Source organism: Phaethon aethereus (genome assembly GCF_964289735.1).
Source record: "Phaethon aethereus genome assembly, chromosome: Z".
NCBI lineage: Eukaryota > Metazoa > Chordata > Aves > Phaethontiformes > Phaethontidae > Phaethon > Phaethon aethereus.
In genome coordinates, this window is record NC_138577.1 from 79427213 (window position 1) to 79453850 (window position 26638).

The 26638-nt window shown below is 45.9% G+C and overlaps 1 protein-coding gene across 2 annotated transcripts in view; it reads right to left on the bottom strand.

Annotated features, from left to right (window-relative positions):
• The window catches only part of LOC309415439 (paralemmin-1-like), a gene marked incomplete at both ends in the record, with an annotated part of 130051 nt that overhangs the window by 11292 nt on the left and 92121 nt on the right, over positions 1–26638 (bottom strand). For both annotated transcript variants that reach the window (XM_082012965.1, XM_082012964.1), the window contains 2 exons: positions 2596–2617; positions 3191–3305. In XM_082012965.1, coding sequence (XP_081869091.1) covers positions 2596–2617; positions 3191–3305 — 137 coding nt within the window. The remainder of the gene's footprint in view (positions 1–2595; positions 2618–3190; positions 3306–26638) is intronic.

Consider the following 26638-nt stretch of genomic DNA (forward strand, 5'->3'; position numbering starts at 1 on the left):
TCCTAGCATCATCTCAGGCCTCGTTTAATGAAGAGATTGTCAGTGACAAGCCACCAAGGAGCTGGCAGAAGCATGACTGCAGGTGACAAGGCCAGCCTCAGCGTTTCTGCTCTGCTTTCTCTCGCACGGTGTTATATGAAGGCAAAGTGTGCTCATACCCTGGAAAACATGGGATTTGTGTTTATCATGCCTGGATGGCTTCAAGCTCAGAAATGCTCACTGCCAAACACAGGTGTTTTCTGGGAGGGGTGGGAAGGAGACAGAGTCACTTGATCGGCCACTGGTGCTCGCCACCACTTCTCCCTTTCTCTCGCAGCCTTTGCCTGGACCCCTCTGGGCTCTGAGCTCCCTGTACACACTCAGAAGCTGTCACCACCATACACATGGCACAAAAACATGTACAGGGACACAATGGCGAGATAATCACTTTCTGTACTCTTACTGTATTTAGAATAAAGGGAGGGATGGACACAGAGCAAACTAACATGAGATTTATGCACTCAAACTCTTTCAGGATGTGGCAAAAGAAATTGCCCCAACAGGTCAGTGCGATTGTGTCTGTGTTTTACACAGCCTTCCTGTATTATCCAATGGCTCCTACCATTTTCCTCTGGAGCATGTCCTACAGGTGGTTGCCAGACAGGTGGCTGATCTGCTGCAGCAAAGCAAGTCCAACATGTTTTTGAAGGAAGGAAAAATCTAAGGTACGAAAGTGCTCTCCGCTAGTTATGTATGTGTTTCCTTCCTGCTCTGATCAGCCACCTTCACAGGAGGTCGGAAAGCAGAAAACAGAGGACCCGCTCGGCTTTCACGTGCGGAGGTGTGCGGTCACCTCGTTCCCACAGCAGCAGGGCTAACAGGACAGCCTGCAGCCTTGGTCATCCCCAGAGCAGCCGCGCATGGCACTGCTTAGAGGATGACCCAGGCCTGCCTCAGCCCATGAGGACCAGCTGCCGAGAGCAAGAGACAAGGTACATAAAGCAAGTGGTCTGGAAGACAAGAGGTACCGGCTAACTTAGCTGTATGCCCTGCTCCCTCTGCCTGCACATTTATTCCAGAAGGCGCTTTCTTCTCTTTGGCATAATTTTGCAATTTTCTGTTAGCCTTCGGAAACCACGAGCTGTCCTTGCTTCTGTCTCAGTCTGGGAGGATCCACTGAAAGCAGGCAAAATCTGCAGAGCAGTGAGGCTCCTCTTGAACCCAATGAAATAGTACATTGCTACAAGAAAATACCTTTGGGGAAACTAGTGCTTCATATTTGCTAGCTGGGGCTTCCTTTGGTTCTTGTTTTATCAAAACACGGATGAAGTGGCAGACCGCATCTTGCAGGAGTCATAAAAGCTCCTGCACGCTTTGGATGCTAATTCCTGTAGGCACCATTCCTCTTTTGGAAACTTACAAACAACCATAGTGAAACTCTGCATAGGTACAAAATATTTGCCATTCTGGATCTTTATGCACTTTGTGGTAGCCGATTTCAAATGCTCCAGGAGGGAGGAAGAGTTATTTCTTACCATGGAGCATCCTATCTGGGACTTTTTTTTTTTTTTGACAACTGTATTTGATGTAAAATTTGAAGTATATTGCTAACAGAATTGAAAATTTCTGAACTAGATCTTTGAGTTAAGAAGAAAACCCTCTTACTAACTCATATGAATCTCCTCAAAAAGAGTGTCCCCAAAACAGCTCCACGTCAGCTCATATACTACTTATTAACCTTCCATTGTGTCCCAGAGCTTTAATGTTAGGATCATCCTACATATTCCTCATCTATACTCACAATACAGTGGGGCATGGCTTTGTCAGCAGCTGGAGGAGATAGTCGTGACCTCAGTATTTTGCATCTTGTCAGTTCAAAGGTATGTACTGAGAAGGACTGTCTGGAGCACAGACTTATCTGCGGATGGATCAGCGTGATATCCTTCCTGGGTCCTAAGGGTCCTGGAGAGGCCCTACAAGAGTCTCTCTAGCTTCCTGGGAACCAACCACATTATTTTCTCACTCAGATACCTAAATTTATAGCTCAGTATTTAGACTGATCATACATAGTGTGACACTGAGTTCATAAACTAGGAATTACTACATCTCCATCCACCCATGCGAGGTTTTCCTCATCACGCAACGAGTATCATTCATCAGTGAAGTCATCTAATTTTAATAGTTGTTTCTGTATGTTAGGAATAGTCCTTATTGTATTTAACTGTTTATGAACTGTTTATGAACAGAGTGTATACAATGGAGAAGACTGACCACAGAGACGTGAAAAGGAGTCTGCGGTGCAGGGGTGTCATGTGTTGAAAGGGGTCAATAACACACAAGTTGTATGATGTCTGTTTTAAACCATCCGTGCTGTTCTTTCTCCTTGTGTGTACAGAAGAAGAGGTGGAGCTCTGCCAAAGGAAAACTGTTTCACTTCAATTTTGATGTTTGTGCTTGCACTATAGCAATACCAAAGAAAAAGGTAATGGCTCTAGCAATAAATCAGAAACTTACAATGAAGAGAAGAACGCCCACTCCGTAAACCTTTGCAACAAAGCTATAGTAACAACAACTCTTTTTAAACCCAAAGCTATAAAATAATAAAAAGGCACTTACCACCATCCTGGTGTGAGAAACTCTGTGAAGAAAAAAAAAAGATGTTTGGTTAAACCTTTTATATTTTGGGTATTATTTACATGAAGTTACTTGTAATTTTTAAATGGGTAACTGGGGATGTGGCTCCTGGGGTTTAGGTGCTATTAGGGGCTGAGGTGGGGGACATGGTGTAACTGAAAGGAGAACACTGCGGTTTGTCGCAGCCTGTAATGTTCTGAAGTGGTGTTTGTGGTGAATGCCACTATCCCTGGATGCCATTGGCAGCAGGGAAGTTTGAGATGCCTTCCAAGATCCTACTGACATCCTTCAGTGGAGCCAAATGCTCACATGCTTTCCTTGCAGATAAGCTAGGGAGACAGTCTTTGAAATCCCTCTGCAAAAAAAACTGGAGTGGGAAGGGGAAATCCAAATAACCCAACCAAAATAGATCTGATGCCTCTATATCTTTTCTAGTCTTGTTCATCCTGGTTTGAACTAAATGCACTGCAACTGTCCTCAATCTTCCCAGAAGTGTACGGATTATAACTGACGCTTTCAAACAGTGCTAAGAGTCTACCTTGGTTTCAATCTGTGCCTTTTTTTTTTTTTTAAATACCTTTTGCAAGTTGTCGAAGGATTTCTCAGTCTCCTTTAGTTTTTCCAAAATGATTTGTTCTTTGGCAGATATTTGGGATTCCTCACTTTCTAATTTCTGTATTTCTTGTTCCAGCCTGTGGAAGACATACAGACATGCACATACACACAAAAATAAAACATGTAGAAAATTATTTCAATGAGACATAGTTCCCTAGGTATTAATTAGCCTTTCAAATGCCATCAGGAACAACTTTCACTCTTGTTATTCACAACTGCTTTCCTAGTGCATGAAGGGCACATGAATTCTTTGTAGAACAGACATGTATTTAAAAGAAAAACAGTATTTCTCTTATCATCCGCTTCTGCAAAAGTGGATGATAATTATGGTGGATTGTAATGCATGATAATTGGATGGTAATAATATATGTAATAATAATAGGAATATAAGTAATAATAATATAATAAATATAATAAATATAATAAAATTAACACAATATAACATAACATAATATAACATAACATAATAAATATCATTAATGTAATGTAATGTAATGTAATATAATAGAATGTAATATAATAATAGTATAAGTAGTAATACATACATATTACATATATACGTAAGATATGATAATAAATGGATGAAGTGGATGGTAATTCTCTCCAGTCGTTCCCTTCTTCTAAAGAAAACTTCTTAAAAAATCATCCACTTCTTCTAATAATATATCTCAGTATCCCTTCACCCCAATTCCCGTTGACATCTCTCAGATATGCACTTCCATTTTAGAAATCACAGTATGGAATATCTATAAGTAATAATTAGAGGAATAAGTGTCTTCAATGTATGGAGTACTCCAGACAATGAAACTGGAAATAGTTATGGGGAGCTGGCAGCCAACCACTCGTGTTAGGGGTTTCTCTTGAACCAGTACTTTGCCCACTCCCAGCACCACTACTTCAGGAAGCCAAAAGCACTGGATATCCATCCATGCTTTCTACAGTTACTGCATGATACTGGGGAACCCGGAGGCTTCAGGTAATAAAATACACAGGCTGCTCAGAAAATAAACTTATTTTGCTAGGCAGTAAGCATTCAGCACTCTCATTTCTCTTGTCCAGACCTAATGACACACTCAGTCCTTAAGATGTGTTGATTGTGACTTGGGATACACTTCAGTCAGGGTTAGATTCTCCATTACTTTAACTCAAACCTCCTTTCATTGATGTGATTTATGCAGGTGCAGGAATATTCCCTCTTTTTCTCTCTCCCTTTTTATGTATACCACTATCTTTATTTTCTCACTTTTGGAAAAAAAAACCAACGCCAAACCTGTAATATGGGCTAAGAGGAACACTTTTGAACTGGGATAGTTACTAAAACTCCCTTTGCCTTAAGAAGGAGCTGCAGCTGCTTACAGCTTGTTGGACCACATTCCTTGGAACGTGACAGATCAGCATCGCCCAGCCCTCTCCGCACCCACGGCTGCGTGCTGCTGCCCTTCTGCCACCGCTTCTCACGTGAAGGATCAGGGCACTGATCCAGGCTCAAGTGACAGGTTTTTGCTCCCTCCCAGCCCTGCTCAGCACAGGACTTCTTTAACGCGGGTTCGATCACAAGGCAGAGGGCAAGGAGAAGGTGACCGCGAGCAGGCAGGGAGGAGGCGGGAGGGATGACTCCTTTCAGGGGCTAGATAGCTTGAGTTGCTTGTGAAATTCATGTTTCTAAATACAGATGCAGGGGTCTAACTTAATACACCCATCTGGGAAATTTTTCCCCACCTTCTAATTGTGCAAGGATGAAAGATGTGTGGTACTTGCTGATAATGCTTTTCATAGACAGAGGCAAAAGTTTCACAGGCTTGAGCTGCTGTAGATGGCAAGAGGCAGAGTTTGCTCTCCTGTAGCATGTGAATACTTAATAGTTTCAAATTCATGATGATTTGTCAAACCACCATCTTCCCTCTGAAATGCAACCCCCTCATCTCAAAGTTAAAATACCTTAATTGCAGTGATCTTAAAGGAAACTGTTGGAACATACTGCTACAATCCACTTAATGTTTTCTCTCAATTAATGTAAAAACTTTAAAAATGCAAAATATTTTGAAACACATTATTTTGTTCTGATGAAATGCAACAATTTGAAACAGGAAGAATTTTCCCCCTCATGTTGTGATTCAGTGAGAGAGCTTTCAAAAAATACTGTTTCATATTGACTTTTCTTCGTACGATTTTTTTTTTAAAGTACCTAGTGAAGTGAAAAAATAATTTGTCACTGAGGTCAGCCATTGCCATGGTCCTACGTAATGAATTTAGAAGTTAACAGGAACTTGGCTTCTCTTCCTTCCCCATCCCTGGGAACAATTAATTGATCCACATACATTTATACCTTGATGATAAAGACATTTGAAGTATTCTGCTGTGCTGTCTGATGAAATTACATCATGCAGCTGAGCAAGTTGGGGCTTACTGGTATGTTTCTTTTCTTCCCAAGTGGATCACTAAGCAGCATTTTCAGTATACATATTCTGTAGCCTGGTACATTTTGCTTCCTGTATGATTCAGGAAACAACTGGAAAATGGGAGTGCACAGAAGTCAGTGTCCTGGTTTCAGCCAGAGCTGGTTTTCTTTACAGAAGCTAGTGTGAGACTGTGTTTTGGATTTGGGATGAGAAACTGTTGATAACATGCTGAGCTACCATATCAATGGTATTACAGTAAGAATCACCCAGACTGATGAGGAATGAGCTTCACTGAAACCGAGCAACGTGCAGCAGTCATGGAACCAGAACTGGCTTCAGCAGCTTGCGCCCAACAATTCCCTCGAGACCGACATCTTCGACCTGCAGATCATGGACATGGACCGTGCCAGATGACAATCCAACACCACACACCATCTCTCCTGCCCTGAGAGACTGCTATGATGGATGAAGCCCCGAGTCATGGACTGAATGAACTTCACAGACATTTTAAAGTGATGGCCCATGGACTAAGAAAGTGATATCTCTGTGTATATATTAAAAGACAGGAAGAGTAATACTGAATAATCGGAATGTATTGAAAAGTATAGGACCCGGGCATGACGTAAATGGTATGGAATAAGGGGTGGATACTGTCCTGGTTTCAGCCAGGATAGAGCTGGTTTTCTTCACAGAAGCTGGTGTGAGACTGTGTTTTGGATTTGGGATGAGGAACTGTTGATAATGTGCTGATGTTTTGGGTTGTTGCCGAGCAGTCAAGGACAGTCCAGCTTCTTGTGCTGGGCTGCCAGTGAGCAGGCTGGGGGTGCACGGGGAGCTGGGAGGGGACACGGCCAGGACAGTTGACCCAGGCTGGCCAAAGGGGTATTCCATACCATACGACGTCATGCCCAGTACATAAACTGGAGTTGGCCGGGGGGCGGAAATCGCTGCTCGGGGACGGGCTGTCGATCACTGGGTGGTGAGCAATTTCTGTATTGGGCCTCACTTGTTCTTGTACATTCCTTTGTCGGTATTATTATTGTTGTTATCATTGTTGTTTCCTCCTCTCTTGCTGTCCCGTTAAACTGTTTTTATCTCAAGCCATGAGTTTTTTTCCAATTCTGTCCCCTGTCCCACTGTGGGGAGTGAGCGAGTGGCTGCGTGGTGCTTAGTTGCCAGCTGGGGCTAAACCATGACAGTCAGCAAGAACAAAATACAGAGGAAGAAAGAAGTCCTTTTTCCTTCAAATGAACTGGACATTAGTTAATAATCTACGACAATGAAAACACTGCGAGCATACGTGGTGTGAGGCAACTCGTTTGATGTGAGTAAGGTTATAAGCAAGCAGACTCCTGTAGCTTGGGGTGACCACAAGTGCACTCTTTTTTGTGCACCAGCTCAAAACTGTTGAAGGTTTGTCATGAATTGTTTGGTCTTCCAGAGGAAGTGTGCTTCTAATGCATGCACATGTGCACTTGCACATACACACCCAGCAATTGCTTCGATTTATATTTTCTTACTTTCTGGCTACTTGGTCTTCTGTTTATACTTGTTTATGTCTCTCTCATCCTCCCCTCCTGCTTCATTTCCACAGTTTCTGCTTCATTCGTGCCAGCCTACCCTCACTATTAAAACTAGGTGGGCAGATGCAACATTAGGTTACCCTAATTCAACAAGACACCTTGGTTACCTTTTTTCCCTGAATTCCTTCTTCAGTTCCTTTTAGAAGGGGTATTCACAACAACTTACTAAAGAGGAAAGGGGTGGTGACAGAGATTTAGGAACGTGGGTGAAGCTGGAAGGGATACAGATTTCCTATGTGGCACTGATTAAGAATACATACAAACTCATCCCCATGGGTGCAATTGCCCTTTTTCCATAGAAATCAGTGCAGGCGGAGTGAGCCTTACAGGCCCTGCGTAGAATGGGTCCGGATTCCTAACTGTGTCAGGAAAAATACAGATCACTCATCCAGAATGTACCTCTTACATAGCACAGGGGTCATATACCAAGTATTAATATTCACAGGAGGTTGCTTTATATCTTTCTGCTCAATTTTATACCACTCTCATCTGTACTCTATAGGCTTAAAAGGCTGAGGTAATGCTGCTGAGGTACTGAGGCAACAGAAATACCCAAGGACACCGCTTCCCTGTGAGCTATTTTATACATTCATCAGTAAACCACCTGGGCACCACAGACCTCACTGGAAAATCTGGACCTAGAGTCTTCACCACTTCCTTTGGGCTGCCTTTTTACATAGGGGCCAGCAATGCAAAAATTAAAATCATAATGCAAACCAAAGGTTGTTTTGCACCCTTTATTTTTGTAGTGAGCTTCAGATCATCGTAACTGCTGAGAGATAAAGAGAACTCCCTGCTTTTCTGGTAACAAGACATAACAGAGGCATGCAAATTTGGTCTGAAAAACAAAATGCACTGGTATCACATCTGTTTCGAGCAACACGCTATATAATGGTTTCAACAGTAATAAATCCATTCGGAGTGCAGATGTACACGTACGTACATATACCAAGTGCTTACATTCTTCCTGTGTAAACCTGTTAAATATTGAATAATGTCCTTTTCTTCTAGCCCAGTTTAAAAAGGATGTGCCTTAATTGTCATTTGAGACCTGGCAAGGAAACCTTATAATTCCCTTGTTCCTGGCTTCTTAGCAGATTTCAGGCTGGAGTTTGAAAGACGGCCACAACAATAAAGCCTGTTAAATAAACAACTACAACATCTGGAGTGCCGCAGGAAAAAAAATAAAGAAAATGGAGATCCGGATGAGGCAGAAATGGTGTAAACCAGAGCATTAGCATTGCTGCTTATTGGGCCAAACAGCTCTCTGATCACTGGGATTTGCTAAACTGTTTACACAAGGAGAAAAAAACAGGTCAGGGAGCCTGGAGCTGCTTTGGCACAGGCGTGTTCTTTCCGTGGATGTTCAGAGCGCCCGGCTTGCCCGAGTGTCACAGAAACAGACAGACCAGGGGAGACCGTGCTGCTCCAGTCTGCCTGTCCCGCAGCTTTCTTTAATGGAGCCCCAGAGGCTGTAACAGGGCTCTAAGGGAGGCTGACCCTCCTGCGCACGTTAACAGCGCTGTCCCACCACGAAGGAGAAGAAACCATGAGCAGCAGCAGGGATGGTGTCTCTTGGACAGCACTGTGCTGTCGTTTGGGGGCACTCCCATTCCTTGGTTAGTAAGATGACAGGCTTGAAGGATAACTCAGTCTGGAGGCGACCTTGGGAGGTGTCTAGCTCAACCTCCTGCTCAAAGCAGGGTCAGCTGTGAGCTGACCAGGATGCTCACAGCTTCTACCAGTTGGGGCTTGAAACTCCCCAATGATGGCAAGGAAAAACCACTAAGGCTTCTCACAGGCTTTCCCTTTTACAGCCTGTGGCTATCAGACATGATGCCCTGCAAAATTCAGACCAGAACCGTTCAGTACTGCAGGGGAAGAGGATGCACCAGACAGCTAAAGGCAGTCTGGCCTGTGTGTTTGGTGGGATTTTGACCCGACCAGGCAGCCACACAAGTGTAGGCAAGGCGAGCAGTGCTGTTTCTGGGAGGACAGGAGGCAGAAGCAGCAAATGAACCTTCCTGCAGAGATGCTGGGATCAGGGACCAAAGAGGCTACCAGGCAGCAGAGGAGAATGTTTAATTTTGGTGACAACAAGGGGAGTTAAGAAGGGGATCTAAGAGATGAAGAGGCAGAAGGAGAGGTTTGGGACTGTGGTACGTGTACGTGTGCACTGAGGTTTAGCACTCAGTACCCAGCAAACATTATGTTTGGAGACAGGGCTCTGACCTGTGCTCCAGCCTGAGGGCGACGAACACACTTTCTCTAGATGAAGGGTTTCCTCTGTTTCCCGTGCTAGGATGTTGAAACCCACAGACCTGGGCTGTCATTTTCCTCTCTGCTGAAAGGCAGAGACTCTTCTGGCACCAGGTGCCTTTACCTCGGCCGCAGGAGGGACCCCGAGCAGGACCCCACAGGGCACCGACTCAGCTGGAGAGCCCCAGGAAAGCAGAACTGTGCCGGGAGGAAACAGCCTCCTCAATCCAGCTAATGAACTCTGGCTAAACCACGACACAGACACATGGTTTCTGGAGATACCTACATTCTGCTCAGGAGTGTTTTGTTTTTTGGGGGTGGGATGGTAACCCCATTATAAAGAACATATAGGGAGAAGAGTTGCAGGTTTAGGGAACAGTTTCTTTAGCCTCTGCTAGCTCTGCATGCTGGGTTGCACCCAAGAAATACTCATGTAATTTCTGCAGTAGGGGTAGAAGTTACGTCTGCAGCATACACAGATCAGTGGAAAAAAAAACATTCATCAGCACTAATAAGGAAAATATACAAGTATTCAGAACTTAAGAAGAAAACAGGAAAGACCTAATCGGGGTAAACACTCAACGGGAAAAGGAGACGGATGCTTATGTAGAGTGGGGGATGGTCCAGCTGTAAACTGATTATTCTGTCATTGTTTGATTGACACCCTAAATCAACCTGACATAAAAGGTACAAAGAAGACATGGGCCTGCATATGAGTAATTAGTGCCAGGTCTCTCAGAGCTGAACATCCTGAGGTGTTACAGCTGGTATTAAAACGGCAGATTCACAAGCAGAGGACTGTAACAAACCCCTCTGATGCTTACTAAGCAGAAAATCAAGCACCAAGTTTAGGGATAACCGGGCTTGCCCGTAGGGATGAAATGATCTCTGCACAAAGTCTGTGCCCATCTCAAGGATCTTGCCCTCACAAAGCTTCTGACCACGCAGCAAAAACAGGAACTGAAATTGAATGTGCAGTGTCCACCCTTCTGTGAGCACAGAGCCATATGCCTTTTCCTGCAGTGCAAAAGAGCATTGGCAGAAATGCTCAAGCCCATGGGCCTCTCATTCCCTCGCCCTGGTCACTGTAAAGGTTTTTGGGGCAGCAGGGTACCTGTTAGCTCACCCAGATTCAGAATAACCTTGGAAAATCAACTTGCAAGGGAAGGAATGAATGAGTTCGGACTGGTGTGGGGAAAGGGTTCCCCCTTGCAAGACGTGCAAGTCTTGCGTTTAGGCTTTTTAAGCCAGCACAACTGGAGAAGATATGGGGAAATGTACCCTAAATCCCAGTCCATCACCTTGTCTCATGACATGCTTCCTACGCCACATCAACTGCCAAGCATCAGCAACCTGGCTGTAAACCACCATGCCCAAGAAACTGGAGCATCTGCCTACATGCCACAGCGGTGAACAGTGCCCTTCAGCAGCTGCAGGGGAGGGGGAAATCACTGACCAGTACTTGGTTTAGTTTCCACATTGGCTTAGTTTTCTTGGCAATTGTGCCAAAGCCAGCTGGACCATTTGTGGTTGTCACCATATATCGACACACAGCCAGGGCTGATGGCAACAAGCTGCTTGATTTCAGGTCTGCTGCAGGATCTGAAATGGGATTCCAGAGCTGAGTAATTCAGTGTCTCTTAGTTTAGTCTTTTTGCAGAGCTCATCCTTTTTGAATGGCTCACCCTCAAAGAGGAAAGCTGGCAGTGCACATCTTATCATTTCCAAAAGGCTGTTGTTTACAGACTGCAGCTGATAATCAAGAGCAGCAAACTTAATTAGCATCTCTGAAAGGCAAAACCTCTGTGACTTGAAAGACTGGGAATACATTATCACCAATCAACGCTTGGAAATGAGATTCAGGCACAATGCTGAATGAGTTGCTCTGGTAATCTATATGAATCCCAAATACACAGGAAGGGAAACCATTCCCTTCACCAAGAAAAAGTTGCATCCCAGTATCAGCTGATGAACTTGGGAAGAGAGGGAAAACTCTCTATAAAACCCTTTGATGTCTGAAGTAAATGTGCATACACACATTCATAGAAAGACAGCTGTATATTGGTATTTTGCATCTGCCTGGTTCAGGACCAGGTTAATCCCTGCGAGGTGACACAAATCAAGGTCAGCAAGTCAAGCACTGGACACAGAATTTCTTGAGCTAAAAAAGTAAACCTGGTGTAAAACCCCAAAATCATTACCCTGAGTTAGTTAGTAAAATGTTGCCTGCTCCATGTGTAGAAGGCTTAGTGTCAAGGTAGTACAAATGCTTTGACCTGGAACTGCAAAAGTTGTATGATCAAGTCCCTTTCCTTGCCAAAGCAACACTGCTTTTGTGCGCTCACAGCGCAAAAGGCCAACCATCTCCTGGTCTACATTCAAAGCAGCATGTCCAGCAGGTCGAGGGAGGGGATTCTGCCCCTCTGCTCTGCTTTGGTGAGACCCCCCCGCAGGGCTGCGTCCAGCTCTGGAGGCCTCGGCACAGAGAGACATGGACCTGTTGGAGCGGGGCCAGAGGAGACCACCAAAATGATCCGAGGGATGGAACAGCTCTGCTGTGAGGACAGGCTGAGAGAGTTGGGGTTGTTCAGCCTGGAGAAGAGAAGGCTCTGGGGAGACCTTATTACAGACTGCCAGTACTTAAACAGGGCCTACAAGAAAGATGCGGACAGGCTTTTTAGCGGGGCCTGTAGCAATAGGACAAGGGATAATGGTTTTAAACTAACAGAGGGCAGATTTAGACTAGATGTAAGGGAGAAATTTTTCACACTGAGGGTGGTGAAACACTGGCCCAGGTTGCCCAGAGAGGTGGCAGATGCCCCATCCCTGGGAAAATTCCAGGTCAGGTTGGACTGGGCTCTGAGCAACCTGATCTGGTTGAAGATATCCCTGCTCACTGCAGAGGAGTTGGACTTTGAAGGTCCCTTCCAACCCAAACTATTCTGTGATGCTATTAATTTTTGTCAGTAGTTTGCCTGATGCAGTGTTAAATCTCTCAAGCACGGGGACCTCCAGTGCTCTCTGTGGTGGCTCTTCCTCCAGCTGGAATCGCTTTTTCATGGCCTACTTTTTGTCTATTTTAGAAGCATGTTATCTCATTCCAGTATCATCTTCCCACATCACCTGAACACACAACTTCTTGCCCCCATGGAATTTACAGCCCACACTTGTTTGTAGACTTCAACAAGCATGAGCCACTCAGGGCTAAGTTCTTCCAGTCTTCTTCAAAGAGGAGATGTCTGTAACCTGGGTGAGATTGCAACCTTAAAAACTTCCCACTGCTTCAGGAAGGGGCAGATCACTGGAAATCAGTGAATCACTATGCCTTGGATGCTTGCCCTTACAGCGACGAGCACATGGCTTGATCCTCCTTTGGGAAACGGGGGAAAGAAGAAAACAAACAAACAAAAAAGGCCTGGTCTGAACTCAGTCCCCTGGCCAGTGGCCAAAGAGGTGAAAGAACGGAGTTCACTTATTTTCTCCGTGTATACTTATACCGGAGTGTTTGGCTCTGAAAGTTTCCATTTGTGCTCCTGCCCAGGCTCCAGGCAGGATCTGGCAGATCTGACCAAGTGCCTTTATCTCCCTGACCGGCTGAGTGAAGACCCTGATAGCTTAACCCACTCTGACAGAATCTGGCATCCAGGTCCCAGACGACTTGTGTTTAAAACAAATGGCACAAATGTCCTGGTTTCGTGGCCCAGCCCTGTGAAATAAAAATGGATAGTTAGGCTCCTCTTGGTGAAGTTGGGTTTTGTCTTTCCTCTTCGCGGTTGCTGTTGTTTTCTTCTTCCCTCCCAGCTCAGAGAGAGGGCAAGCATCTTGCCTCTGGAGCTTCTTGGTCCAGTGTCCAAAGCATTAAAATAAAAGTAAATGGAGAGCCACAACTGACATGAAATGTTGGGGCTGCACAAAACCAGACACGCAGCTCTCCATGTCCGGACAGATGGGGAGTCGCCCCAGAGGAGGTACAGGACTTACACTGCAAGTACAGGGACACATCATCTGTGGGTCATTGGCTGGTACCCACTGGAATGGCAGGAGAAAGGCAGGGAAGACAAAAAACAGTCATCTGAGAGAGGACAAGTGCGTTGTACTTCGTAATTGGAAGGTGAAGGTGCAAAGACTCGGGGAAGAGACTGAACCCTGCAGAAACTTGTGTGCTGTCCCACAGCTTTAAATAAACTTGGCAGGATAAGCACCAGGAGAGTTGTCCCTAGGATGCTCGAGGACATACAGTCTAGCAGTCACATAAGAGTATAAGGGACAAACGTGCCCATGTGTCTTGCTGTCGTGAAATCTTCTCCCTCTCCTGCGCTCTGCTTTGCTCTTACCAGTGAGGTGTGTTTCACCAGACTGGCTGGGCACTTTGAGCACTAGGAACAGGCTCCAAAGAGGCCACCACGACCGTGGTGGGACCTGGGGTTGGAGGGCGTGTGTTGCAAGACGTGGTTCAGGCAAAGGGGGGTCGCATGTGCAGTTCTCCCCAGCACAAAGTCCCGGTACAGCACCCACCCAGAGACTAGAAAAGCAACATAGGTGTGACCAGTCCTGTGAAAAACAGTTTGCTGGCACACGGCAGCTACGCACATGAGAATTCATTTAGGTTTAGCAACAGATGCCAGCAGTTCAGCTGTACAGTGGACTGCGTCATTTGTATCTTGGGAGAGGTCCAAGACATAGAGGGAGAGCAGTTGGGGGATGACTGTTGAGTGCTCGTTCTTCCATAGTGCAGCGTTACCCAGGGTGAGCATGCATATACAATCAAAATGAACGTGTGACCTCACGCAGCACCCATACCGCAAACTGCCAAGGAAGGAGGATGTTTTTGTGCAATTCCTATGCATACCGCTATGCTGGAGATACACATTCAGTTACCTTGTAGGATTTACAGGGAAGGCAGAAAGCCTGGAAAAGGGCATGAATTTTATCTCCACCTTCTTTTTTAATGAAGAGAAGTAAAAAAAAAAAAAAATTACTGAAAGTATTTGCCCTAAAGATATTTCAGTCTCCCATGTATAGACTGGGAATACACTTTTTGTCCCTCATTTACAATGTCAGCTGAGAGATGAGCTGCTACGGAGTCATGGGGAGCTCAGGGCAGAGCATGACACCAAATTTACACCCCTTGGGTTGCAGCAGAATGGCCACAAGGATACCCTAGCAGCCAGCTGCTGCAAGGCAGGCCCTGTAACCTCTAGGTTAAAGCGGCTATCCACAGCAGAAACTTCACAGAGACCCTGGCTGTTCATTTTCTATCCCTATTGAAAATTACAGCTGCTTCTGGAGGGGTGGCAGCAGAAATGCAATTAACTTCTGCAAGCTCAGAGTGCAAGCAGTGCTTCATGGAAAAGCAAAACACATGGGAGGCTGGGTTTAAAGGCAACACCATTAGCTAGGGCTAGGACAGGCGTGTGGTCTTCTGCCTGGACCTCAGGCGACTGCAGTTTTTTCCTGAACCATCTGCTCTGGACTCCTGCCCTTGGACTGTGAGACCTGGGGATGGGCTCTCTGTACTCCCATCTGCTCTTCCCAGGGACCCGATGAGGGTCCTGCACAGTCTTGCAGGGAGCAGCGCTCCGGTTCCTCTCGGTGACCCATGGGCCACTGCCGTGAAGGGCAGGGGCAGAGGGGATGGCACAAGAGGAGTGCCTGGCAGAGCTCCAGGACATCAGGATGTCTGGTGGTCACCCAGAGTAGTGTCTGGAGACTTGGCGATGCTCGCCTGCTCCTCAGCTGTGGAGCACTCTTGTACCTGAAGTGCCCAAAGGACATGGTGGGGCCGCAAGCGAACTGATCACAGTTATTTCAGTGGAGTGCATGACTCAAGAGCAGACACTGGACGGTGCTTCAGTGAAGTGTGATGGGTTTTCCCAACCTGCCCTGAATCCAGTTGTGCTCTCTGGAGTTGCTCTCAAACCTCCTGGCCACTCCTGCCTGCCTGCAACTCCCCTGCTTCTCGCAGGCAGTCTCCACTCATTACTTCTCCAATCATGTCGTTTCCTTTCCTACCAAAACATTATCCCCATGTGGACTGTCTCCTCATCATCCCTCTGCCTTCCTCCTCTCCCTCCTCATGTAAGCCAAGGGCATTCACTTTTGATGGTTGAACCAAGTAGTTCTTTATTGCCATGAAGATGTGCACCGAAGTTTTGCTCTGGGACTCATTGCAAGTGTTGTATTTCTTCTCTGAATAAATCTTTTGTAATGATACACTGAGCTATACTATAATACTGCCAGTCTCACTGTTCACACAAGGTCTAGCTAAACAACAGCACCAAAAAGCACAGTATTATCAGCCTACTGTAATTCTCATTCAAACCAATGAGAAGATTAAGGGATGTTTAAGGAAAGTATACACAAGTTGTTAATATATATGTTAGATATGTTACAGTCCAAGCCTAACCAGGAATACTTGAGCGCACACCTGAAAATGCTGTGATTTGTGGATTTGCCCTAATACATACATATATGTAGGTATGTGCACACTAAGTGAAAGACAAGCTATTTCCTGCTACAGGTTGCCTTTTTCCCCCTCTCATTGGTATTTCTTGTCTTCCCTGAACCCCTGCACAGGTTACTTCCACACCAGACTCCAGATGAGTCTTCTTCCTCTGCTGGGGCAGAGCACTGGCTCCATCCAACATCAATGGCAGTCTGTTCCCTACTGCCCACAAACCAGGAAGATTTCACTCCTTCCAGGTTTCCCATTTGAGATGTTTTGAATCCCTCTCTGCCCCCATCATGTGTAACTTTTAGCAATTCAGGAGCATATGAAAATTACTCCTTCATATGGCAATCTGATCACCACTGAAAAGGTGCTGCAGATATTTACTACAAAAGCAGTGTTGGCAAAAATAGCAAACATGGGCTAGTGTTGTCTGTTTTGTCCCTGCCGTAGCCTCCAGCAAATCACTTTGCCTCCATTTCCCCATCTTGATCCAATACATTTTGCCAGTCCTATACAGTCCAATCATACAGCAGACCATGCTTGCCCCTGGTAGATCTGTTGGCTGGTATTATTCTTTATAGATACTGTACCTGTGAGGTGTCTATGATTTTGGTTTGACGACTCAGATTTGCTGCTAATGACTGCATGGACTTTGTAAGTGATTTCTGGTGCGAACAAGGCATTGCCTATTTGCTTTCTGCAGTGGTGGCTTAAAATATACTGTCTCAAGGAACACAGTGCTTACAAGCCTACTTGTTGGCATAAGAAGTAAGTGCTGCCCAGCACCCAGCACTTTGCCCTAAGATACCCCCTGTGATTGACTGAGAATAATACTAAAACCGAAAATGAGCCCCAGAAAATTCAGGCCGTTACAATGAAAATGTGAAAATCCAAACAAAAGTCTTCTAATTGGTGTGATGACACCTGTTAAAGCACAACTACCTTACTACCATGGAAAGCTGCAACTTACCAGGATCCAATCTGCCTCCCTCAGACCTTTTTCAACAAATCATTCCTTGCCTTTTCTGTTGTGCTTTAGTCACGACTGCCTGAACCTGTAAGTGCCCTGAGAAGCACTCGATGGGTGTGCGCAGCAGGCAGTCGGCACGCCTCGGGCACTGAGCTTTATTAGGTCCTGTTAAAAATTCCCCATTTTATGTGTCCCTCACAAATATAAAAATGCATTCCCCTGCACTGCTTGCCAAGGGAGACTTGGACAGCGGGGACAGACAAAGAGCAGTGGGGCAGGAAGGGGAACACCCAGTAGGAGCCGCTACTTGTTTTGTTTGTTTCTTGATGCAAAGAGTTTCTTGGACTTGAGCTTTGTGAATCTGTCCTCTGCTGTCACTCACTTACAGGAACTCACAGTCCATTCTTCCAGGGTGAAGGCTGATGCCAGGCAAGGAACGTGTCCTGTGGGAACGGACAGACTCTCCACCGGCAGCAACGAGGGACAGACGATGCTGCTGCCGCCCTGAGCGTGATGCCGGCAGTGCCCCAGTCCTGCTCCATCCGTCCGACCTACCTCAGAGCTTTGCTGCTGTGTTCGTTCGTTCGTTTGCGTGTGGCAGCAAGCGTCCCCATGCCCCAGGAAGCATTGGAACACACGCAGCTTCACTGGGGAGAGGTTCTGCCCTGGTGGGATAACACCAAGGCTGTTCGAAGCGCTCCTGCCCAGGCAGATCAAGCCAATCAGGAAGCCCCCAGAAACGCAGTCTGTGCTCGGTTTGTTGTTTCCACCCTTAGACATTTCCTGCTATTGTTCTCGTCGTTTTCTCTGGGTGTCCACCGGGCTGGCGGGTGGTGCTGCTGCTGCCGCCAAGGGTTTCTGGGGAGGCCGCCGGTCCTCTCAGGCGCATGGAGAGCTCTGCAACGTTCCTTTCACGGACTCCCAGCACAAAGTTCCGGCACACAAGTGCAGGGAAGGTGGGGCTGTGGTGGCAACTGCATCTCAGTGAGTAAAGTGCCTTTTCCCGCTGGCCATGCTCAGCCGGGCAAGAATGAAATCATGTTATAGAACGATGAACAAATTTTAGCTCAAGAAATTGCTTACCACCCCAGGAGAAAGAGAAGGTGGGTGGGTGGAAGCAGCAAGTCCTGGGATTCATTGAGAGCTGTAGAAAGCTGAGGAAATACTGACTGTACTCTAGAAATTGACTGCTCTAGTTTTATCTCTGCCATCCAGAGCCTGGTTTTCTCTTGCCAGGAGTACAGGAGGTCACCTACAATGGCCTCATGCCATCACACCATTACAGGACCAGAGGAGCTGTAACTACCAGGTGTTCCAGGGACAGTGCCTGTATCTCATTTTTTAATTCTCTTGAGTTTCACAATTAGTTTTTCGTTCATCAGATGCATCTCACGAGTTTCTACCTGCAGTGTGGAGGACTGAGAAGAGCTGGGTGCTGCGCTTCCCATGCTCCAGTCTCGGGTGGAAGTCACAGAAAACCAGTTCCTAGACACTCCCCACACCCGCTCAGATAATCATGAGCCTATCTTTCGTTTTCATCTACAGTATGTGATAGCTGTGGAGAAACTGTGAGACTGAATTTATGCTCGGACAGCATCTATAATTCTGTAAAAAGATCCCTGGAAGTGTAGCGCTGTTTCTGAGCTGTGCTGGCGAACAGAGCCAGCTACACAGCTGCGTGAATGAAGAAACGAGTGGGAAAAATTGCTCTGAGATTGCTTGGGGCTTACTTTTCCAGCCCTTTGCTCCACATTACCTAACAACAGCTACACCTGAGTCATTGCTGTCTGATCCCTCACACATGGAGTGTGAATTAAAAAAAAGGAGAGTGAGCTTAAGAACATTACAATGCCCTCCTCTTTATTTTGCATGATGGAGCATAAGTCCCCTTTACCGCCTCATGGAAAATTGGAACGAGGCACGATTTTAATTGTGGGAAGTTGCAAAGTTTGTCTTGACTTCGCGCTGCGTGTTTGTGGTTGGAGTCAGCTGACAGCTTCCTGCCTGCATGGGTCTCGGACGGGTGAAATTCTTGACCCCTGGACTTCCCAAGAGCCACAGAGCTTCCAAGTAGGGACAAGGCAGACATCTGGCCTGATTTGGTTCAGAGGAGTAAAAACCAGCCAGCAGAGCACCTGCAGCCCAGGATGGGTTGAAAAGGAATTAATTTTCTTTTTAAAAGAACCTTTAAAAGCACACCAGGGTCTATGTTTTGATGGCTGGCCCGCAGCTGGCCATAGGGCATGGCAGAGAGGTGGCACGGGACTGCATTTCTGAGTGTAAATACCATAGAGGAGCACCTCAAAGCCATCTAGCAGTGTGGTAACCCCCTACTTTCTAATAAATTACTTCACACTCAGGTCATTATTCTTTCTGCAGCAAGCTGAGGAGAGCCAAGCATAGCCTGATGGGTTCCTGGCAATGATCCTGGGGAAGGGCTGGCAGGTTGTGAGGAGCTAGTTCGCCTTCAGTGGTTTTGGTGGATCAATCCCATGACTACGCAAATCACCCTCCCAGGGGTCTCCTCGCGGGCGTGAACAATCTCTATGCCTGGAATGGTGGTACTGAGGGACAGGGTAGCAAGGGGAACTGGTCCATGTCACATCTGTGGAAATTCCTGCTACGTAACTAGGGAAAAGAGGCTAGAGATTTGCAGGACTTTCCTAAAATCTAAATGGTTTATTTTGTCTGGTGTTGAGTCTCACAGTGTTCTTAATGCTCAAGGATCCTGGCCTGGAGAAGACCTCAGCTGAGTCCTGGCAAACCCATGAACATTCTTCATTTTACCTGAACGACTGACCCCCTCATCTCCTTTCTGTGTTTGCTATGCTTTTTATGCTGGTATTTCAACACAGCATTCAAGTAAAATAAGTTCTTGTAACAATGGGCAATAATAAATATGAGACCACTGTGCAAATGGTCATTTGTTTTGTCTAAAATTTCACAACAACATGAGACCAAGGGCAAAAGCTTCACAGATGCCCGTATTATTGAGAAGGCTATGTCCCATTTCCCAATTTACTTCATGCAGGTAAGTGTGTACACCCTCAGGGCATGGGATGCTAAGAAATTACTGACCAGTTTTTAAGTTACAAAAGATGCAAGTAGGCACTTTCAGGGATTTACAAAAATGCTTGTAATTGTTAGAGGTGCTGTTGAAAATGGGATGTAGGTACTTCTGAAAGTTTGTCTCCTGTGATTTCCATGCCAACTCGTGTATAGTTATGATCACTTTTCCAGCTTTATTGTTTAAAAGGGCTTCATCTATGGATGGTTTATGGTTGAAATGTTAGGGTAGTAGATGATACAGCAGTACTCAAAGCCTTGAATTTAAACAAGAGAGATAAATTGGCATTAAATTGTAGGTGTGTATGTAGTTCCAGTGGCTTGAATAGATAAACTGACACACTTGCATGTAAGCAGTTATTGAAGTGTCTCTCCGACTCAAGGCTTAACGGGTAACCATGTTAATTTGCTGAAGAAAAGCTCAAAAGTAGGAAAGTTGTCCCAGAGCTTTGGAATGGGCAGACTAAAAATGAAGATAAACTAAAAAGGCCTTTTTTGAAATAAGGTATAGAAACTGAGAGCAGCAACAATATTCTGGGAGCTGGAACGGCACTGGCTGCATTACGACTACCACTAGACCAGGGCAGTTGAAGTGCACTGTCCAAAGGGCTGGCAGGTTAGTTGCTAGGCTCCAGATGGACACCACCGATTGCCTAAATGCTTTCTCCCTCATTTGTGACTGGCCTTATTTGTGGCTGAGTTCCTTGGCTCTGCCCGCGGTTTTCAACTGTGCTGTTGGCAGTCCCCTTGGCATACACCGGGCAGCCAGCGTGCAAGCTCCTGTCAGCGTGACAGTCCCAGAAGGAGCTGTGGGTCTGCCGGTCATGCCGTACTCTAGCAACATTCACCTCATAAGCAGTGTGTAACACCCGCGGCACCATTTCTTTCCACTCTCCTTTACTTTTTTCATTTGTTTGTCTTCTCATCAATATGTCAGCTATTGTGATCCATCACAAAGAGGCATTGTGTGATGTTGGTACAGGACTGCTGACATTTGCCACCTTATGCCATGTTAACACTGTAAGTAGGAACAGTGTAAAGATGCAGCTTTTTGCCCAAACCAGCCTTGCCTGTAAGCCTCCGTAGCTTCTCCCTGGCAATCTAAACCCAAACTGAGTGCTCCTATGGCCTTCTGGCTATAGCACTGCTCTGGTCTCTGCTTGTTGCCCCACCGCATGCCTCCTGCTATGCGTTTAGGACTTGTAGCATCAAGGTCAGAAAGCTGACCTTGCAGAAAGTGTTCTGGCATATCCTTGTTCCTGCCTTCTTCACTGGCATGTCCTCTTTGGGAAGTACCAAAGTCTTGAGGCCAAGAAGTCCCTGAAAAGCTTCATACCTGTGAAGCAAGGAAACCCGGGAACAACTTTGGGCTGAGCTCCAAAAAATCTGTGTGAATTGATTTGTGGAAGGACAAGAACCACAGTTTAGATGCGGAAAGGTGCGTTGCCTGGTTTGGGCTAATTTTAGATGGCTTGAAGTTTGACCCTAAAGATGACAGCAACACCTACTCGCCTTGGAAAGGCTGGTCATACAACAACTGCTGATGTGAAGGCTCAGCCCAGGAGGTGGTTGCTGTCCCACACAGAGCTTGGTGGGCACGCTGGTGTCAGAGAAGACAGCTCCTGCCTGGCGCCGTGGCACAGCTTTTGCAATCACATTTTCTGCCTGTGGCTGGCTCAGGTAGGTGCCATTGAGGCAGAAAGTAGAAACCCCTTCCAAAGGTACCAGGAGAACTGCCTCACCATTGCTTTCCTGGTGTTACAGCCAGGTGGGAAAGAAAGCAGACGGGTGCTGCTGCTCTTGGACAGGTCAGTACAACTTCAAATGTGAAGAGGTCCAACACTCAGCAAAAAAAAAAAAAGAAGCAGGACGAAGGAGGAGAGTGGTTTTCTCTCACAGCACACCAGCAAGAGCCGGGAAGAGCCATGTTTAGTTTATCATGTCCATGCACATGACATAGATAATCATGGATGGATTATTTTCACCCAGAAACACCAGCCTAGCTGTTGCAGCTTGTCCAGCTAACCTGTTAGCCAAGAGCCAGCAGATGACTCAGTATATCCTGTCTTTGGTTGTTTAATCCTCTGGGAAGGTGGCTGAAGTTGTGCTTTACCTCACATTTGTGTAGGGCTGGTGGTGGGCTATGGCTCACTACCATGGCTCATCTGGAACACAGTAAGGTGAAGCACTCCAGTAACTTGACTGAGACTTTGAAGCCTTCCTCTCTTTCTGACTCAAACTCCTACCCCTGAAATCAGTATTGCAGTAAATACCTGCTTGACAGGTGTGCTTTCAAAGACTGTGGCCAGAGGGACCAAGAAAATACCACAGACAGACACAACTTTTTAACAGACAGTGCTAGTTGTCCAGTATATCTTGCACAGCCCGTAGCTATTCTCTCTTTTCTCATTTCCCCTTAGCCCTCCCTCAAGCATTTCTCCTTTGCTAAGCCTTGGTTCTTCCCGTAACAGATTGTGTGGAGTCGCATATCACAGTATAGGAAATGCTTGTTTAGCAGAGTTTTGTCCCCTAATAAAAATAATACAACAAAGCTTCAGACGTACATGCTAAATACACCTCAATGGACCCAGGGAGCACTGCAGAATGGCCTCAAATGCTAAGCTTCGCTTGTGCTCCCGCACCAGCTTGTACAAAGTGAGTATTATCATGAAGGTCACATACTAGCTTCCCTTTCTGCTCTCCATTCCTGCTGTGTGCTCTGTGGCTTGCTTTGGTAATCGGAAAGGGTTGCTCTGCAGACAGACCGCTGCTGTTCAGGGGACAGAAAACCAGGTCTACAGCAGTGGTGAAGAATCAAGGAAAGGGGTCCAAGTCCAGCTATTAAAAAAACAGGAAAATAATAATGAAAAAATCCCCAGCGCTGCATGCATAAACAGATTTTAGGCGCTGGGATTGCCGGAGGAAGAGTTTCTCTGCAGTGTACAGGGCCATCTAGTGAGCTCAGGCATCACCACAGCTCCGCTTTCGCCACTGCACTCCCTCCTGCTCATCCCCAGGACAATTCTTCACACGCTGGCTGCTGGCAAGGTACAGATGCACGCTTCAGCAGTATTTCCGCTGCAAGGTGGAAGGAGGAAGGCTGTTGCAGGAGGGGAGAGGATGACAGCAGAAGGGGCATGGATGATGCCAGGGAACTTGGCGTGATGGATTTCTGCAGGAAGTCAGAATTACAAATACCCTGGCAAAGGTGGTGTGCAAGTCTCCGCTGAATCGTGTCCTCAGTGGCAGAGCTGGTGATGACAAGGGGAACTGCTCAGCCAGAGGACACCGCAGCGTTTGGGGCGGTGATAAAACCTTGTGAGGAGCCATGATACATTGGTTCCTCAATATTATGTGGTGGTTTCCCTGACAAGCCCCTGGTGAGGGGCAAGGGAATGGGAAAGTGATATGTTAATAATTTCAAGATTTCAGAAAAATGATACTTGTATTTTGCATGACACTGGACTGATAGTCCTGGAAGGGAAACTGCAGTAACACAAAGCATTATACCCACAAAGTCCTCTCACCACGCTTCGCCTCTGAGCAAACTGCACTGATTGCCTGGGGATGAACACACGACCAGTCGCACTGCTCATCACTCTCCTGCATCTCCTGTGAGGCTGCCAGATTATAAGAGCAACAATAAAGATCTGGGAATTCTGGTAACTTTTTGTGGCTGCTCAAAGAGTCCTTGAATGTACCTGAACCCATGGCCAACTCTGAAACCTACAGCCAGTGCCACGCTGCTCTGGTACTAAGTGTGCTGCTTCAGCCAGGAGTGCAACGCCGGAGAATGCAGGCACGGGACATTTGGGCATTTTGGGTGCCAGTACGTGACTCCTGCCTCGCAAGTGACACTTCCCACTTTCAGCACAGACATGAGTGTTTTTAAGCAAGTTTGTCCCATTGCATTACAGGTACCTCAGACATTTGGAAGGGAAATGTTGGAAAACCCTCATATCGCAAATGGCTGTTTAATTTCATTGAACGTTGGGAGCCAGGTGAGTGCATGGTCCAATAGTTTCTCTACCTTCAGCAAAATGAATGCATTCACTTCCTCATCTCTTGGACACTTATTTCACTCGCTTGGACCTGCCTCAAGGGTGAACTCTTCATGTCCACCAGGCTGCCCCTGGAACAGCTGTAAACCTGGAGCTCAGTAATTGTAATAAAGACAAACTGTTCCACATTCTCCTGAATTGTCATTGAAGGCTTGACCTGCAAATGTTAGGATACCAAATTAGCTTTCAGCATGTCATGATTAGTCCCAGTGAATATGAGTGTGCACATCTGGAAGGGTTTGCTACTTCAATATGCATCTGTGTATGATTACACAGGGTACGGACAGGAGAAACAAAATAATTATCTTTGTAGCCCTGCAGTAAATACAGTACTGCCATTGCTAGTAACAGGTCCCAAGCATTGTAATAGCTTTGCAAGGCCCTTATGACTTGTCAGGCTCTGTCTATACTTGCCTCATTTGTCTTTCTTCTGCACATGTTTGTATAATCATATAGTGTAGCTACGATTTTTGGACAGCAGTGCAAAGCAGTCTTTTCTGTAGAAAGAAATACTCATGACCCCACCATAGTAATTCAGCGCGGAGGAAGACAGGCATGATGCCACAGCTGAAGCCTGGAGAGAGGGACACAGGGTGCTGTGAAGAGGAGGCTGGGGTGGGATGACAAAAGAGAGGACACAGACTGGCCCTGGAGACTCCAAGGCTACAAGACAATTTGCAATGGTCAGATAGCAGACCTGGAGCTGGACAAAACTGCTTTAGGAGCAACGAAGAGAACAAAGAACAAGTATCCAAAGCAGCGTGGCCAGCAGGTGGAGGGAGGGGATTCTGTCCTTCTGCTCCGCTCTGCTGAGACCCCACCTGGAGTCCTGTGTCCAGCTCTGGAGCCCTCAGCACAGGAAAGACATGGACCTGTTGGAGCGAGGCCAGAGGAGGCCACCAAAACGAGCCGAGGGCTGGAACACCTCTGCTGTGAGGACAGGCTGAGAGAGTTGGGGTTGTTCAGCCTGGAGAAGAGAAGGCTCCAGGAAGATCTTATTGCAGCCTTCCAGTGCTTAGAGGGGGCTTAGGAGAAAGATGGGGACAGACGTTTTAGCAGGGCCTGTAGCAATAGGACAAGGGGTAATGGCTTTAAACTGAAAGAGGGCAGATTCAGACTAGATATAAGGAAGGAATTTTTCACCATGGTCATGGTGAAACCCTGGCCCAGGTGGCCCAGGTTGCCCAGGGAGGTGGTAGATGCCCCACCCCTGGGAACATTCCAGGTCAGGTTGGACTAGGCTCTGAGCAACCTGATCTGGTTGAAGATGTCCCTGCTTATTGCAGGGGAGTTGGACTTTGAAAGTCCCTTCCAACCCAAACTATTCTATGATTCTATGAGTCTATCTAACACACATAATACACTTCATTATAAAGCAAATTTGTATCTGCCATGGAATTACAGACCCATGAAGAAAGACCAAGGTATAAAGGGTATTAGAAAATATATACAAATTGCCTCAAGTGGACTCAAAACTGAGGAGAAGGAAATGATCAATATCTACATCACATTCCTCCTGACAAAGGGAAGAAACCCCCATCATCAACATAATATTTGCCCTGATGAGGAGCTTGATACACTGATGACTTGCCATATCCAGGACTGACCCAAAGGTGTGATGGAAGAGTGACTGCAAGAGCAGAGAAAGGGGCAGGTACTAGGAAGTGTAGGCATAGCAGTTGTAACAATTATTCTGAAGATCTTTTATGTGTTACTGTTCCTTTTTCCTCTCCTATAATGCTTTCACCGAGACGAAAAGTAATTCTGTTGTTAGATTGGTAGGATTTTGATTACCTCGCCAACCACTTCTTCCCTTTGTATAAAAAGTGTGCTTATTGTTCATCGTAAGAAATATTTGAGCGCAACATCATCACATTGTAGATGGGAGATGGAGACCTACCTATTTCCCAGCTCAGTGCCTTAAACACAGGAATATTTTTCTTGGATATTCTTGTGATCAGATGGGCTTTTGGTCATAAAAGTCTTTGTTCAAGAGCTAATATCTCTACAGATAATTTAAGGACACAAATAATTTTCTAGGTCTCAAATTTAAATTTGTTTTAAAAAAATTCCCAAATGCTCTAACATGACTTGTGTGAGTTTAATGTTATTGAATGTGACAACAAACATTATTTCACAGCCCATATGCAAAAGACCAGACCAGACTGAAATGCCAGTTTTAGATCAAGGTTGGGTTGCTTGGTCTAGGTTCTTAAGCTAGAAGATTAGGAAATAGATGCAGGACAGTGCCAGTGGTTAGAGGAGGAGGAAGCTTGTACGTGGTGCATAAAAATAGAAAGCTTTTCAGGAGAAAGACAAAATAGAGTTTTTTACTCTAGTTTACTTAAAAACACTTATTTGTTCTTTTTATAGATTATGTACTGTTTAAGTAATGCTTCCCTGCACTTTTATTTCTGAAATCACCGTAATTTTGTAGCAAAACCAGGTATTTTGAAACAGCAAAGTGTTAAAATATAACATTTCTGCATTAGGAAAAAACCCCACAGTTTTCTGTCTGTGGAATTCGCCAGATTATTTTGGTGTACCTCACATGGCACTTCATATTTATGGAAAACAATTTCTTGGCTTCAATCAAAATTCTCATTTCCTGCTCCTTACAG